We start from the raw sequence: 14,091 nt of genomic DNA, 5'->3' as shown, positions 1-14,091 counted from the left end.
GTACCCCTCCTGACAACCTCTGTACCCCTCCTGACAACCTCTGTACCCCTCCTGACAACCTCTGTACCCCTCCTGACAACCTCTGTACCCCTCCTGACAACCTCTGTACCCCTCCTGACAACCTCTGTACCCCTCCTGACAACCTCTGTACCCCTCCTGACAACCTCTGTACCCCTCCTGACAACCTCTGTACCCCTCCTGACAACCTCTGTACCCCTCCTGACAACCTCTGTACCCCTCCTGACAACCTCTGTACACCTCCTGAGACCCTCCCGGGACATTCCGCTACCCCTCCTGAGACCCTCCTAGGACCTTCCACTTCTCTCCTGAGACCTTCCGCACCCCTCATAAAATGTATTGCTGGGACTTGTAGTCCCGCATAGCTGGTGGTATTCTGCATTGCTGTATGATGATTATACAGCAATGCAGAATAGCACCAACTATGTGGGACTACAAGTCCCAGCAATACATTATATTATTAAGTAGGGAAGCACCAGTGCCAATACTGGGCTTTTTCACAAGTACTCATACTCGTGAAAATTCCCCAATACTGGTGGTCTGTCGAGAGCGCCGGCCTAGTCGAATTTGCCGACCTCAGCATCTGCGCTTGCGCACAGACCAGTATTATTGAGCAAACCGGGATTTATTTACAAAGTATTTTGTTTAAATCGTTAATTGTGTCCGTTAATATTATTCCCTCATTTACTCCCTTCCATCATTCACTGCCATGGACGGCATATTATTAACAGTCACAATTAACCATTACAAATGAATATTTTGTAAATAAATGCCGGTTTCCTAGGTAATCCTGTCTGTATGTAAATGCAGATACTGGGTCAGCGTTCTCGACAGAACACCGGCACTAAAATTTTAAACAAGCGGCTGCCTGAGGTCCCGCGCTTGCTGGGGACCTCGTCAGCCTTTCTGTTAACCAGGCGGTGCTGGAGGGGGGGGCCTTCATGGTTTCTTGCACGGGGCCCGAAGGTTCTAGTTACGCCTCTGCCTAAATCATTGTCATCCATACAATAGTTTTATGTGTAACCAAAGATTTATATTAAGCAATAACGCAAAGTAGGGATTAGAACAATGTGATGTTACTTTTGTTATCGTAGTCGGCAGTTTATACGCGATCCTACAAAAAACGGGTAAACTCCAGTCGCAATTCAGGGCAAGGCTCTCCCACAACAGCTGCAGCACACTGCGCACATTCTCTAGCCATCGTCTGGTAGGAGGAGTCAGAAGTGTGACTGTACATGGCTGTAGGGGGAGGAGCTAGACGAGGCTTTGCGTGTAGCAACAGTGTTTTTATTTTTTTATTTTTTGTAAGCAACAGTGTTTTGAAAGAAGAGGCCTCTCTGAGACTTGGCCTGTGTTCTGTCACAAAAGCCAATCTACCCAATAGGAAATATTAGAATTGGGCGGAGTTTTTTTCACAGCGGAAACGTCGCGAGAATTAAAAGTAGAGCGTAAGCCACAGAAACGGCGACGAGGAGGAAGGAAACAGATGTACCGTTAGTGATGTGATGGGCGCAGATTGATCGATCGACCGACCATGTCTGTGGCGGCCTTTCCCGGACTGCCCAGGCTTTGCCTGCTCCTGGTCTCAGTACGTTTGCTACTTGCTGGATCTGCGGGTAAGTGGAAAAGAATTGTGTTGTTCGGACCAAGCAGTATGGCCTGGAGAAGATGACTACAGTCGAGTGTGTGCTGCTCGTCTATTGGGCAGGGCTTTGTGTATCCTGGTGATGTGTTTGGTCTGGCTTTTCTGGCATGACCGTTTTTGTATGAGGATTGTATGGTGTTATCACCTGCATCTTCACTGTGATTGTGGATAAAAAATATATTGGGACTTCGTGCATTGTATGCGGGTACACTCGTCCGCAAATAAATAAATAAAAACAAATATTTAGATAAGATGTAGATAAGATTTTTAAACTGTGTTTGATATTCATTGTTTTGAAATAGATGGCTTTAAAATGTATCTAAAACCAAAACCTGATATTTGCAGCTTACCGATTTAATACATATGGTTGCATTAGTTTTTTTTTTTTTTAATAACTTTTGTCACCTGTTTTTGGGTGGCTCCACTCTATGGAGGAGCAACAGTCACCCTTGGACAGCAGTATTGTCAACCTGAGGGTAGTATTGGATGTACAAGTAGATTTTAGATGGAATTGACTAACAAATGAAACCCACACTAACACTTTTTTAATCAGTTACAGCAACAGTTTATTGTTTTTGTTTTGGGATGTACATGATTTACATGAGTGAATAGAAGCTGCTACCCCCTGTCATTGTTAGATGGTTTGTCTCAACCCCTGGTCTGCCTTTTTTGCCGTACAACTTGGTTTATTAAAGGAGAACTATGAGGTGAGTGCTTTTCACTCATCCTCATAGATCTAGCCGACCTGTGACGATGAAACTGTCACAGGTCGGCTTAGTAGATCGGGAAGTGAGCGAACACATACCAGCGTTTCTCGATCTTGTCGACGGCAGAGAGCCGTGACGGGTGGGACTGGATTTCCCCCTCCCCACTCTGATCCTCCAGCGCTGACTGGTGGAACGGACGGGGGAGGGGGCGGGAACATAGGCAGAGCCAGCTGTCAATCACGCAGCTGGGCGGATCCAGACATAATTGTCGGGATCAGTTTCAGCTGCGGCGTCTTAGTATACCGCAGATTTGAGTGGGTAATTCAATTTTCCCAAATTACCTGGGAAAGTGAACTTGCCCTTTAATGCATGTTGTGCGTGTTAGAGATCGCTGCTGCCTGGCTATCGCAATATGGCACACAGTGGAATGGTTGGCACACACACACACACACAATGTCCTAAGCGCGTGTTTATTTGCATGCAGATGGTGGGGGTGGCAGGGTTGGTTTTAATTTTAATAAAATTTGTACTTTTTCACTTTTTTTTCCCCCCTTTATTTTATTCCTATCACACAGGTGATTACAAGCTACTATGTGATGGTTTGGCAGTGACCGGTTCTCTTCATGGAACCTGCCCTCCACTGCAGAACAGATCTTCTGTCTGTGCAGTTTGACAGCTGAGACAGGTGGCGCTGATCCCCGCTCTCTATTCTGAGCTTATTTGCCGTGATCCCAGGTCCTTCAAAAGAGCCGGGGACCCCAAAAACCACGGCGGGGGGCAGACAAGATCACATGTAGTAAATGAGCGGCGGTTCCCCCTATCTACATTTAGCTCTGCTAGCCCGCAGAAGGGCTAAATGTAGAGACAAAAACTACCCGCGTGGCACCTGGAATTGCATGTCCCAGGCGTCGGGCGATACAAGTTCCACAACCCTGGCTCTTCCTGTTCATTTATAACTGGGGACACAGAAAGCATACTATGTCCTCAGTTATTTACAAACACTCAGTGATCAGCCCGCTCTCCATGCTGACTCCTCTGCGCTGTGACAACTCTCCTCCCGCACCGCCCCACTCAGCATCCTGACGCCTTCTCTCCTCCTCGCTGGACGCCACTCTGTCCCCTTGGATCCCCGCTGCCTCTGCTGAGGGGAGCAGTGGGCAATGGAGGGGACAGTCTGGAGTCCAGTGGGGAGGAGAGAAGCTAGGGATGCACTGAATTTTTGGATGCATTTTCAGGCCTTTATGGTACTAGTACCATTTTAGGCCTTTTTTTTTTTCGGTGGCCAACATTTCGGAGCATCCCTAGTATCTATGCTCAAAAACTAAAAATAAATATGTATTTCTATATGAAATATGTATTCTCTACACGAGCGGGAAACCTCCAGGATTTTAAACGGCCAGCGTCTGTAAAGATGCCCGATCGCTTGTATGATGCAAGTCAGGGTGACGCCCCCCTCATACCTCTTCTCGCCATCCCCGCGTTCCCGGGCGTCATCCATCCCGGGCGATTTGGCGGCTCTGCACTGAGAACGGAGGGAGATCAGTACAGATCTCCCTCCGCTCTCCTCCCGGTCTCTGAATGCAGGAAGTGAGAAGCTGCTGAAGCACATCTGTGCTTCATCAGCTTCTCTGGGGGGTCCCTAGGTGATAGGGGTCTTAGAGACCCCTGATGTCTCCATGAAGGGGACCTGTCACTGTAATTTGTTATTACATAGGGGACTTCTTCGCACACCCTACGTGATAACAATAAAGTAAAGTGTAAAAAAAAAAAGTTAAAAAAAATTGCTCACAAAATAAATAAAATTTACACACACAAATAAAAAAAAAAACCACAAGCTTTTTAAAGTCCCCCACCCCCACATGCGCAAAAATGCGTTGGGTGTGCCTACACGCAAAAACGACGATTGCGCCCATTACGCCGCGCATGTTGCAAACGGTGCAGTGAGAGCAATAATTTTAGGGCCATCAATCAGTGATAACAGGAAAGTGATGAGCGCTAAAATCTTTTGAAGCAATGCCTATGGCCAATTTTGGCTGATTAGATTTTAACGATTTCGCGGGTGTGCACAATTTTAAGGCTTGATATGTTTGGTGTCTATTTACCTGATGTGACCCAGCCTTTTATATTTTACCAAAACATTGGGTAAAAATAAATGTTTCCTAAAATATTCGGTACTTTTTTGTTATATAGTAAAAAATAAAAACCCCAGTGGTGATTAAATACCACCAAAAGAAAGCTTTATCTGTCCCCCCAAAATGGTAAAAAATGCAGATTGAGTATCAGTCTGCACTTTCCCGTGGGCTTCATCCTGGAAAAGATGTGGGAGTAAAATCCCCTCTTCTCTGAAGCAGGTACTCGTAAAATGACCCCCTGGTCCAACAAATCTGGCAGGGCCGCTGTCATTGCCTCTGCTTTCTTCCGGTCCTTGGACAGGGAAGTAATCAGAAGCCTGGACGGGGCCGTTCCCTCAGTTCTATTTTGTAGCCAATCTGAACCAGCTCCAAAATGAATTTGTTGCTGGTCAGCTCCCTCCAGAGCGGGAAGAATTCTCCCAGTCTTCCTCCCACGCTGAGCAATCGGTCATTGGGATTTATTGGGCTGCTGAGGGGGGTTAAAGATGAAATTGCTCTTAGACTTTCCCTTTTTTAAATGCCCACCCTTTGGATTGGTCTTGTTTTTTCCCATAAAATCCCCTCTTCTCTCCCAAATTTTGACCCCTTTGGCCACGAAAAAACGTTTTCCCCTGCTGCTTGGGTGGCAGCGGAAAACCTTTCCTCCGCGCATCTATCCAACACCGCCTCCAACTCCTGGCCAAAAAGCAAGTCACCTTTGAAAGGTAGCCCGCATAACTTTGCTTTGGAGGCTGCATCCCCTGGCCAAGTTTTGAGCCACAATGCTCTCCTGGAGGAGTTGATCAATGCTGTAGTTCGAGCTGAGTACCTGACTGCCTCAGCCGAGGCGTCCGCAATGTAAGCGGCTGCTTTGCTCAGCACGGGGAGGGAACCTAGCAACTGATCACGATCAGTATCAGACTCCAATACGCCGTCCAATACGAGAGTTGCTGCCCCCAGGATCCTTTCTAGCGACTATAGATATAGATCTGAGAGACGCTCAGTCGTCGCAATACCTACTGAGATTTGCTGTCCGGGGACCGGCGGGGGTCCTGCATTTTCAATACAGGGCCTTGCCATTCGGCCTTTCCGCTTCGCCTCAAATCTTTACCAAAGTATTGGCAGAGACTCTGGCTCCCCTAAGAGCATGGGGGGTAGGGGTCATTCCATACTTAGACAACCTTTTTGTTTTTCGCCCCATCGGAGATGTTGCTCCGACAAAAGATGGAGCTAGCGATACAACACTTGGAGAGTCTGGGTTGTTTGGTGAACAGGGAGAAGTCACAACTGGTCCCAGCACAGACGGTAAGGTTTTTGGGTTATTGGATCAATACCCAGGAAATGACCATTGCATTACCAGGGGAAAAAAGTGTCTTTGCTGGTAGAGGAGACAGCCAGCACCGCTAGTAGTCACGACATGCCAGTGTCTGGGGTTGGGGAGCCCACTGCCTGGAGCACATTTGGCAGGATACCTGGGAGCACGCGGGCAGAATCAAGTCGTCAAACTGGAGAGAGCTAAAGGCGATAGGGCTGGCTCTCTGCCAGTTTCAAGATCCTTTAGCAGGCCACCATGTAGCGGTGGCCTCGGACAATGCCGCAGCGGTAGCTTATATAAACAAGCAGGGGGGCACGCGGTCGCATGGCATTGGCGACGGAAATTCTGTCATGGGCAGAACGCAACCTCCTCTCCTTGACGGCGAGGCATATCAAAGGCAGCCTGAACGAGCTGGCAGACTCACTCAGCAGAACGGAGCTTCACAGGTCCGAATAGGCTCTGAACACGAGAACGTTTGCCTGGATCACCAGCTTGTGGGGCTGTCCAGAGGTAGACCTCTTCGCAGCGGCCAACAACAGGCAGGTGGAACATTTTTTTTTCCCCCCCTCCCTCTCCAGGAACGACGGGGCTCTAGGGGTAGATGCTTTGGTGCACCCCTGGAGGTTCCGTTTAGGTTACGCATTTCCTCCACTGCAGTTAATTCCGAATGTGCTTCGGAAACTCAGGGGAAGATTCCTGGAAACGGAGATATCAGGTAATCAGCTCATGTTTTTTGTACATTTCGCGCTGCTTCGGACAAGCAGAATTAAATGTACAGTGGGGAGCCGACTCTCGTTTTTATACAAGTGATCAGATCACTTGTATGAAACGAGCAGCAGCGATCTTGTCCGCTCCTGCTGTGGTTTTCGGGGTCCCCTGCTCTTCTGGGGGGGAAAAAAAGTTGTAAAAAAAATAATAAAATATATAAAAAATTAAATTAAAACTAACCCTGCTGCACTGTGTGTGCACTGCACTGCACACATAGGACATTGTGTGTGTGTGTTGAGTGCTGACGTCATTCCACTGTGTGCCATATTGAGGTAGCTTTTCCTTTCGGCGAACAGTCCTTACCCTCCGCCAGTACAGGTGTATTATCTGTACCCCGTACTGCTGTCCAGCGCAGTCCTGCCCTATGTATTTTGAATTTCGCTCACAATTTGCATGCGCTCATTGGTCAGCGTGGTCAGGTGACAACGCTGACCAATGTAAAGTGCTATTTAGCACAGTCAAATACAGTTTTGATCAGGGATGCACCAAGAGTATTTGGTCGAGTACTTGTACTCGCCCAAATGCTCCGATACCTTCCCCGGTACTGGAACTTACGGTCAGTGGAAAATTTCCTCTGACCGGCAGTGCCGTAGGGGAACATTGAGCCCAGCTTCCCATGCAATCAGGAAGTGGGGTGACGAGTAATGACCCGCCTCCCGGTTTCCTGATTGGCTGAGAAGCTAGCTCTTGCTGATTGGCTGGGAAGCTGGTTCGATGCTGAGCCAGCTTCCCTGGCAATCAGGAAGCCAGGTGACATGTCATTACCTGCTGCCCGGTTTTCTGATTGTCCGGGAAGCCTGCTCCATGCCAACTGAAGCACTGGTATCCGCACATGGTATCGGCGAGTACCGAAAGCAAAATATCGGTACTTGTACTCAATACCCAAAAACCGGTATTGGTGCATCCCTAGTTTTAATTAAAACTATATTTTTTTTCTATTGGGACAAGTAGATTCGGTCACCGCTTTAGCCCTTTAGTCGTTTTTTTTTTTTTTTTAATTGCCCACAACCCTGTGTGTATATAGGGACAGATAAAGATACAGAGATATAAAAAATAGAGGCAGTGAAATTCATAGTCAGTGAGCGAGCCACGCACCCAGCGAGAGAGAGAGCCAGGTGAGAGTGTGACAGTGCGGTGAGAGAGACACAGCCAGTTGAGAGTGTGACAGTGGGGTGAGCGACAGCCTGGTGAGATCGTGACCATGCGGTGAGAGAGAGAAAGCCAGGTGAGAGCGTGGCAGTGAGGTGAGCGAGAGAAAGCCAGGTGAGAGCGTGACCGTGCGGTGAGATTTTTTTAATGTATTTTTATTTATTTTAAAAAACATGTCAGAGGACAAGGTTCTCTTTAGGGTGAGATTAGGTTCCCCTAGTGTCACCTCTCCACTTCAATACTTTTAACTGGGCAATGTCAGCTGCCTACTGAAGCAGCTGAATGTAAACGCAGCAGGCTGGAAGCGATAGCCAGCCTGCTATTGCCTATTGCACCTGCTCACTGCAGGCTGAGCTGTTGCGGCCAAAGACACTGTAAATACTGTGCTGTGTGATAGTGTAAATACTGTGCTGTGTGATAATGGTAGTCTGGTGCCGTCTCTCTGTCAGAGGTCTCGGGGATGGAGCGACAAAGTCGTGGGGAGCGGACTTTGGCTGAGACAGTAATAGGGGTGTAGTACAGTGTAGTACAGTAGTTGAGGGTGTCGGTATTAAAAGAAAGAAAAGCGCTACGCCTTTCGAGGCAATGCCTCTTTGTCAAGCTCGGGTGAAAGTAGAAGGAACCTTTGTCGCTCCATCCCCTGAGACCTCTGACAGAGAGACGGCACCAGACTACCATTATTGCACAGCACAGTATTTACAGTGTCTTTGGCCGCAACGGCTCAGCCTGGCCAGCTGAGTTTCCTTGCGACAGACATCTGCACATATGTCCTCAGCCGTCCATACCACTGGGCTTCACTTGTCCAGATCTGTCATAGTGTTTCCATCGGACCATCTCCAAGGCTCCCCAGGACACCTAAAAGTGAGTCACTTTGTATTCTGTATTCTGGTCATCCTAAGTGTGAAACAGTATTGTTACATTTTATGATTGTTTAATTGTACTCAAACAGTAGTAGCGCTCTTAAGACACATACTGTCTGTTTATTGCTGCCGTCTGCTGGATTGGAGACCTTTCGCGGCCGGCAGTTTTTTCGAAGAGGGGGCAGCATAGAGGAGGAGGAGAGAGGGTATTGTGGCGGAGGGGGGAATTAACATTTATGCCAGCTACCTTGTACTCCACCCCCTGCTTTTCTTCAGCACTGCGCACAGGGAAGAAGAGAAAGTGACACAAGTGCGGATGGACTTGTGTGGTGTCACAACATCAGCGCATTTTTGGGGGAAGTGGCAGTGCAGTCAACGGCTGACAAAAGCCCAGGCGCCTGTAATGCACCTGTTGCTGGGACAGGGGAATGGATCACAGCTGCGGACTTGAGAAGGTGATTGAAGGCTGGGTATGGCAATCAGGCTTGAACCCCAGGCGTCTCTCTCAATCTTAACAGAGAGTGAGGGGTTCTTGCATCATTTGCCACAAGTGAGGTGAGGAAGTTGAACAATGTATTGTTTACACAACTCAGCACTAAACGGTTCAGTACACAGAGAGTTAGAATCAGAGGTTATGTAACAGTCTTAATCCAGAATAAAGGTATATACACACGTTCAATCGGGAATGAACAAGCAAGCAGATTGTCACAGTATACTGTACTGGTTCCTTAGCCAAGGGTTTTGGTAGTTAGACAGTTCAACTAAGGCAAGTACCAATCCCCCACTTGTTACAAATACTTGCGGTTCCAAGCAGTCAGTAGTCAGGTAGATCAAGGTCCAGAGGTGTGTGTGGTTCGTGGAGCTCCTGGCTTGTGTAGGGCATCAAGCACAATAGTGGAACGCTTCCATAGCGTCCACAGTACCTTTTTTAAATAGTCCGCGAACCCGGAAGTGACTCGGCCGTGACGTCACTTCCGTGTTCCACGGTGGAGAGCAGAGAAGCTCCCCCTCCGAGAGGGAAGTGACCTGCGTGACGCGGCCGATGCGTTCCACGCTGGAACGCATACGGCTCGCGGCAGGCAAGGACATTACAGCGCCAGGACTCGTCACATTGGCGACCTGGCGCCTGGGATTTGTTGAGCCCTGAAATAATGGCACTGTGAAATATGTCATGTGTTGTTCAACCGAGGTTGTATTTACCTAATTCTAAGACCAGCTAAGGGCCAGATGATTTCTAGTATGTCCTGATCTGTAAAACTACTAAAGTAGACCGGCCAATTCTTGATAAATTGGCTCAATGGGTGGCCTTACCTGTTGACTCCTGCCCAGCATCCTTTGATTAAACAATCAAAGGACCCATGCGGAAAATTGTTGTGCGAACAGCCCTTGCATCCAGTAGGATGCAGGCACTCCTAAAGTGGACCTTTGACCCCTTTGAATAAAAATCACATAAGCATGCAGCTCTGCATCCTGATATGAAATCATCTTACATCATTAGCTAACCAAACATATTTTTATTTTACTTACAATTTCTTTTTTTCCACTTGGGCACAAATTATGTAATATTTCCCAAGCATGGCATCCTGGGAAGGTTACATCAGCGTGGGAAATCTTATCTGTAATCTAACAAGATCTCGGTGAAAAGGCCTTTTCCTCCCCCTGAGATGATGTCCTAGTCACATGTGCCAGAGTTCCGGGAAGTAAAGGGAGATATAGCAATCTCTCCTTAGTTAAAAGGGCCACTGTGAGAATAATGGGTAGGAAAGAAGAATAAGGTATGCAAGAAATAAAAAGCATGCAATTATCTGGAAGTATGTGTTTTATAGATTGCCATTACTAAACATTTCTAAAGGTGTGTTTGTTATTTTAAAGATATGGGTGAAGTTCCTCTTTTAAAGTTCAATTCCACTTTGTTTTTGGAGTTATTCAAAAAAACATGTTTGCAATGTACATTGCAAATATTAATTTTTTTTATTTTTTAGATTGCAGCACTAACCTGTATAAGTGGCTTTTTTTCTGCTTCTCCATGTTCCTTGATTTAAAATGGCCGCTTGTTTCCCTTACTGTGTTGAGTTGAGCTGTTCTTTGCCAGCACTACAGATGAGGGAAATCTCAAACTACATTCCCCAATATTCTTTATTACCAGACCAGGTAAAGCACGTGAACTAGCTTCTTCACATACGATAACTGCTATATTTTTTCATTATGCATATGGTATTTGCTTCCTGCACATGCATGGTGTGAACAGGGCACATACCATGTTTCCCCGAAAATAAGACCTACCCCGAAAATAAGACTTAGTTTGGTGGTACGGTAGCATGTACTTTACCGCGCTGTCTGCAGCGCTGGTACCGCTGTCCCTGATGACCTTGGACATTCTGAAGTGATTACCGTATTGGGCTGCTTTTACACTGATCCTCAGATGCAGCACTGTGCACCTGCAGGTTACCTGCACTAAGCCATAGACTTCTGTTGCCCAACCGTATCACCATACATTGTACCGTAAGTCTTGTCTTGTACCGTATTATCGTACTTTAATGGTAGATTTAAACAGAATCATACCATACTGTATTTTGACCCCCCAGACAAGATGAGCGCAACAAGAAAGAGCTATTCCGTCGAGTACAAGAAAAGAATTAGAGTACTCGTGCGGCAAGAATCTTACAGCTTACTGCCAAGTAGTTGGATCTCCGATTGGTCCGAAAATGGCGAACAGATTACAATACCCTCAGTCAACAGGTGGACATGGGAAATGCTAAGAAGCGCAAGTGCGGATCAGGTCGGCAAACATTATTTCCACATTTGGAAGACATCACCTGTGACTGGATTGCTGACAGGAGAGCAAAGGCTTTGGTTGTGCGCAGGGCTGATAGTCAGAGAAATCAGCGTGGAAACTTTGTGAAGCCTGGCCTGCAGGAGGTCGTGACTTGGGTGAAGAATTCATGGGCTAAAACACCTGTGACACCTGTGTTGCCAATGCATTACAAGCAGGCTACCTGGACAAGAAGTGTTCATTTCAAACATGAAAGTTTGGTGTCAATGGTTCTAAAGGAAATGGAGTCACAAGAAAAGCAGGCCAGAATTCAGGATTTGGAGAATTATGACGATGTTCCAGAAGAAGATGACATGACTGTATTTGAATAAATGTACGGTATCAGGGGTGTGGACATTTTTGAAAAAACTACTTGTCCAAGGACTAAAGTGGGGGCCGAATCTACTTGTCCCTCATGACCATCTACTTGTCCTGATACAAAAAAATTTTTTTTTACCAAAACCGTATTTAGCAGTGCTAAGAAGCGCTTCTCATTGGTCAGTGCCGTCAGGTGACCGCGTTGACCAACGAGTGCTTGCAATTTGCGAGCGAAATTCAGAATACATGGAACAGGTGCAGATAGTACACTTGTACTGCTGGACGGTAAAGGACCGTTCGCCGAAAGTTGAGTATAGTGGGAGGGAGATTTGTATGGGTAATTCCATTTTCCCAAATTACTTGGGAAAGTGAATATACCCTTTTAGGGTTGGTGCAGACTTGGGGATTCCCGGGACGTGCGATCGTGTGCGGTTGCATACATTGGTTGCATCCTCATGTATGGGGTTACAATCTGCGTGGCAATCGCTGGAAAAAAAGGTAGATGTACCTATTTTCACGACATGCACCGCGTCGTGTTTTCAACCGTTGGGCGCTCGGTCATGGACCGAACGCCCGACGGTATCAGAGAGAGGAGGGGACCCGGCGGTACTGTCCCCTCCTCTCTCTCTCCATCACCAAGATGGCCGCCGGCAGGTATCAGAAGACTGCCGCGTGTGCGCGATGACGAGTCGGCGAGCGGTTACCGGGTGTCACCCAGCCTCGGGACGCCCCTGACGGATCGCACACCACTGCTGATCGCGCTGGCAGTGCCATTATTTTCTAATGGCACCCCAGTCGTGCCAGGCGGATTGCGCGTTTTCCTGCTGCAATACCGCCCTGCCGATTGCACATATTGCAGATGAAAACACTGCGTTTATTCGCATGCAGATGCGGGCAGCGGGGCTGGTTTTCATTTTTTCAATTTTTATTTACTTTGTAAAAAAAATTTCATTTGTTTTATTTTTACTTTATCGACTTATTTTTACATTTTTATTTAGTTAAATTTTTCATTAGTTATTTTTTACTTTTTTTTTTTAAAACTTAACTGTATTGCTATCACACCGGGGATAACAATCCCCCTGTGTGATAGCATTTGGAGGTGACAGGTACTCTTTATTGTACTCTTTATTGTACTCTTTATTGTACTCTTTATTGTACTCTTTATTGTAGTCTTTATTGTAGTCTTTATTGTAGTCTTTATTGTAGTCTTTATTGTACTCTTTATTGACTCTGTCACCTCCAACACAGGAGTTCTAGCACAGCACTGTGCTAGAACTCCTGTGACAGGAACGAGCAGCGGCCAACGGGGACAGAGGCTAAGGGAGGTGACAGAGCCTGTCATAGCTCCACCGTCCGGCCATGTCGCTGCTCCATCACTACTCTCACGCCCCCTGCTCTCAGCGCTCCACGCCCCCACTCCGTCCACGCCCCCTGCTCTCGGCGCTCCATGGGGGGCTTGCAGCGCTGCTCATTTAAGAAAAGAAAACCAGCCCTTGTCCGTAGCAGGGCTAAAACTGAAAAAAACACTTGCCCGGAACTACATGTCCCGGGCGTCGTGCGATACGAATTCCACACCCTTGGGTATATTTTTGAACATTAATTCATGTAGACTGTTTACCGGTATTGTACATGAATAAATGTTGATGGTTGTACATGAAAAACTTTGGATTGTTGTACATTTCGTTGCACATTAAAAAAAAAAGACATCCCCTGAAAATAAGACCTAGTGTGTTTGGTTTTTTTTGTTTTGTTTTTGTTGGGGGAAAAAAAATAGAAGACAGTGTTTCAGGGAAACACGGTAGAAAACAATTGTTCACAGCATGCATGTGTGGTGTGTGTGCAGCAAAACACAGCTCAGATGGCTTGGTGTGAACAAGCCTTAACTTATATGCAAGAAGTTATTGCGTAGTGGAAGGCTATGTGTGGAGCTGTGGCGGTTGTTAGAATTGGGTGCTCCGTTAAGTGTCAGATTCCTACTATCTTTGCAAGGCTTGTATCTTATGATTTGTAAGTGTATCTTTGTTTTTATAATTTTATTTTCTTGACTTTGTGTTATTAATATTCTTTTTAGCGCTGAAATGTCACTGCGAGCACTGTTCAAAAGATAATCAGACCTGTGTTACTAATGGCTTGTGCTTGGCATCGGTGATATTACAAGATGGTAGAGAAACACACAACAGCATGTGCATTAATAAAATGGACCTTATTCCATGGGACAGACCATTTATGTGTGCACCCTCTTCAAATAATGGCATTTACACTATACCTTATTGCTGTGATGAGGATTTTTGCAATAAGAAAATTCAACCTTCAATTGGTAACTATGTTTGTTTGTTTTTTTTTTTTTTTTTTTTTTTGGATTTAAATTTAAAAAAAAACCTGAATGTT

General features: G+C 46.5%; 1 protein-coding gene across 2 annotated transcripts in view; it reads left to right on the top strand.

The window, feature by feature from the left end:
• The first annotated feature begins 1,445 nt into the window (after positions 1-1,445).
• Positions 1,446-14,091, top strand: part of TGFBR1 (transforming growth factor beta receptor 1) — a 124,629-nt gene continuing 111,983 nt past the window's right edge. For both annotated transcript variants that reach the window (XM_018571080.1, XM_018571081.1), the window contains exons 1-2: positions 1,446-1,634; positions 13,775-14,020. In XM_018571080.1, coding sequence (XP_018426582.1) covers positions 1,553-1,634; positions 13,775-14,020 — 328 coding nt within the window. In that variant the 5' untranslated portion in view covers positions 1,446-1,552. The remainder of the gene's footprint in view (positions 1,635-13,774; positions 14,021-14,091) is intronic.

Source organism: Nanorana parkeri, unplaced genomic scaffold, assembly GCF_000935625.1.
Source record: "Nanorana parkeri isolate BGI_ZX_2015 unplaced genomic scaffold, ASM93562v1 scaffold1670, whole genome shotgun sequence".
NCBI classification, from domain to species: Eukaryota; Metazoa; Chordata; class Amphibia; order Anura; family Dicroglossidae; genus Nanorana; species Nanorana parkeri.
Note: the sequence above shows the minus strand (reverse complement) of the source record. Positions and strands in the feature narration are given on the sequence as shown.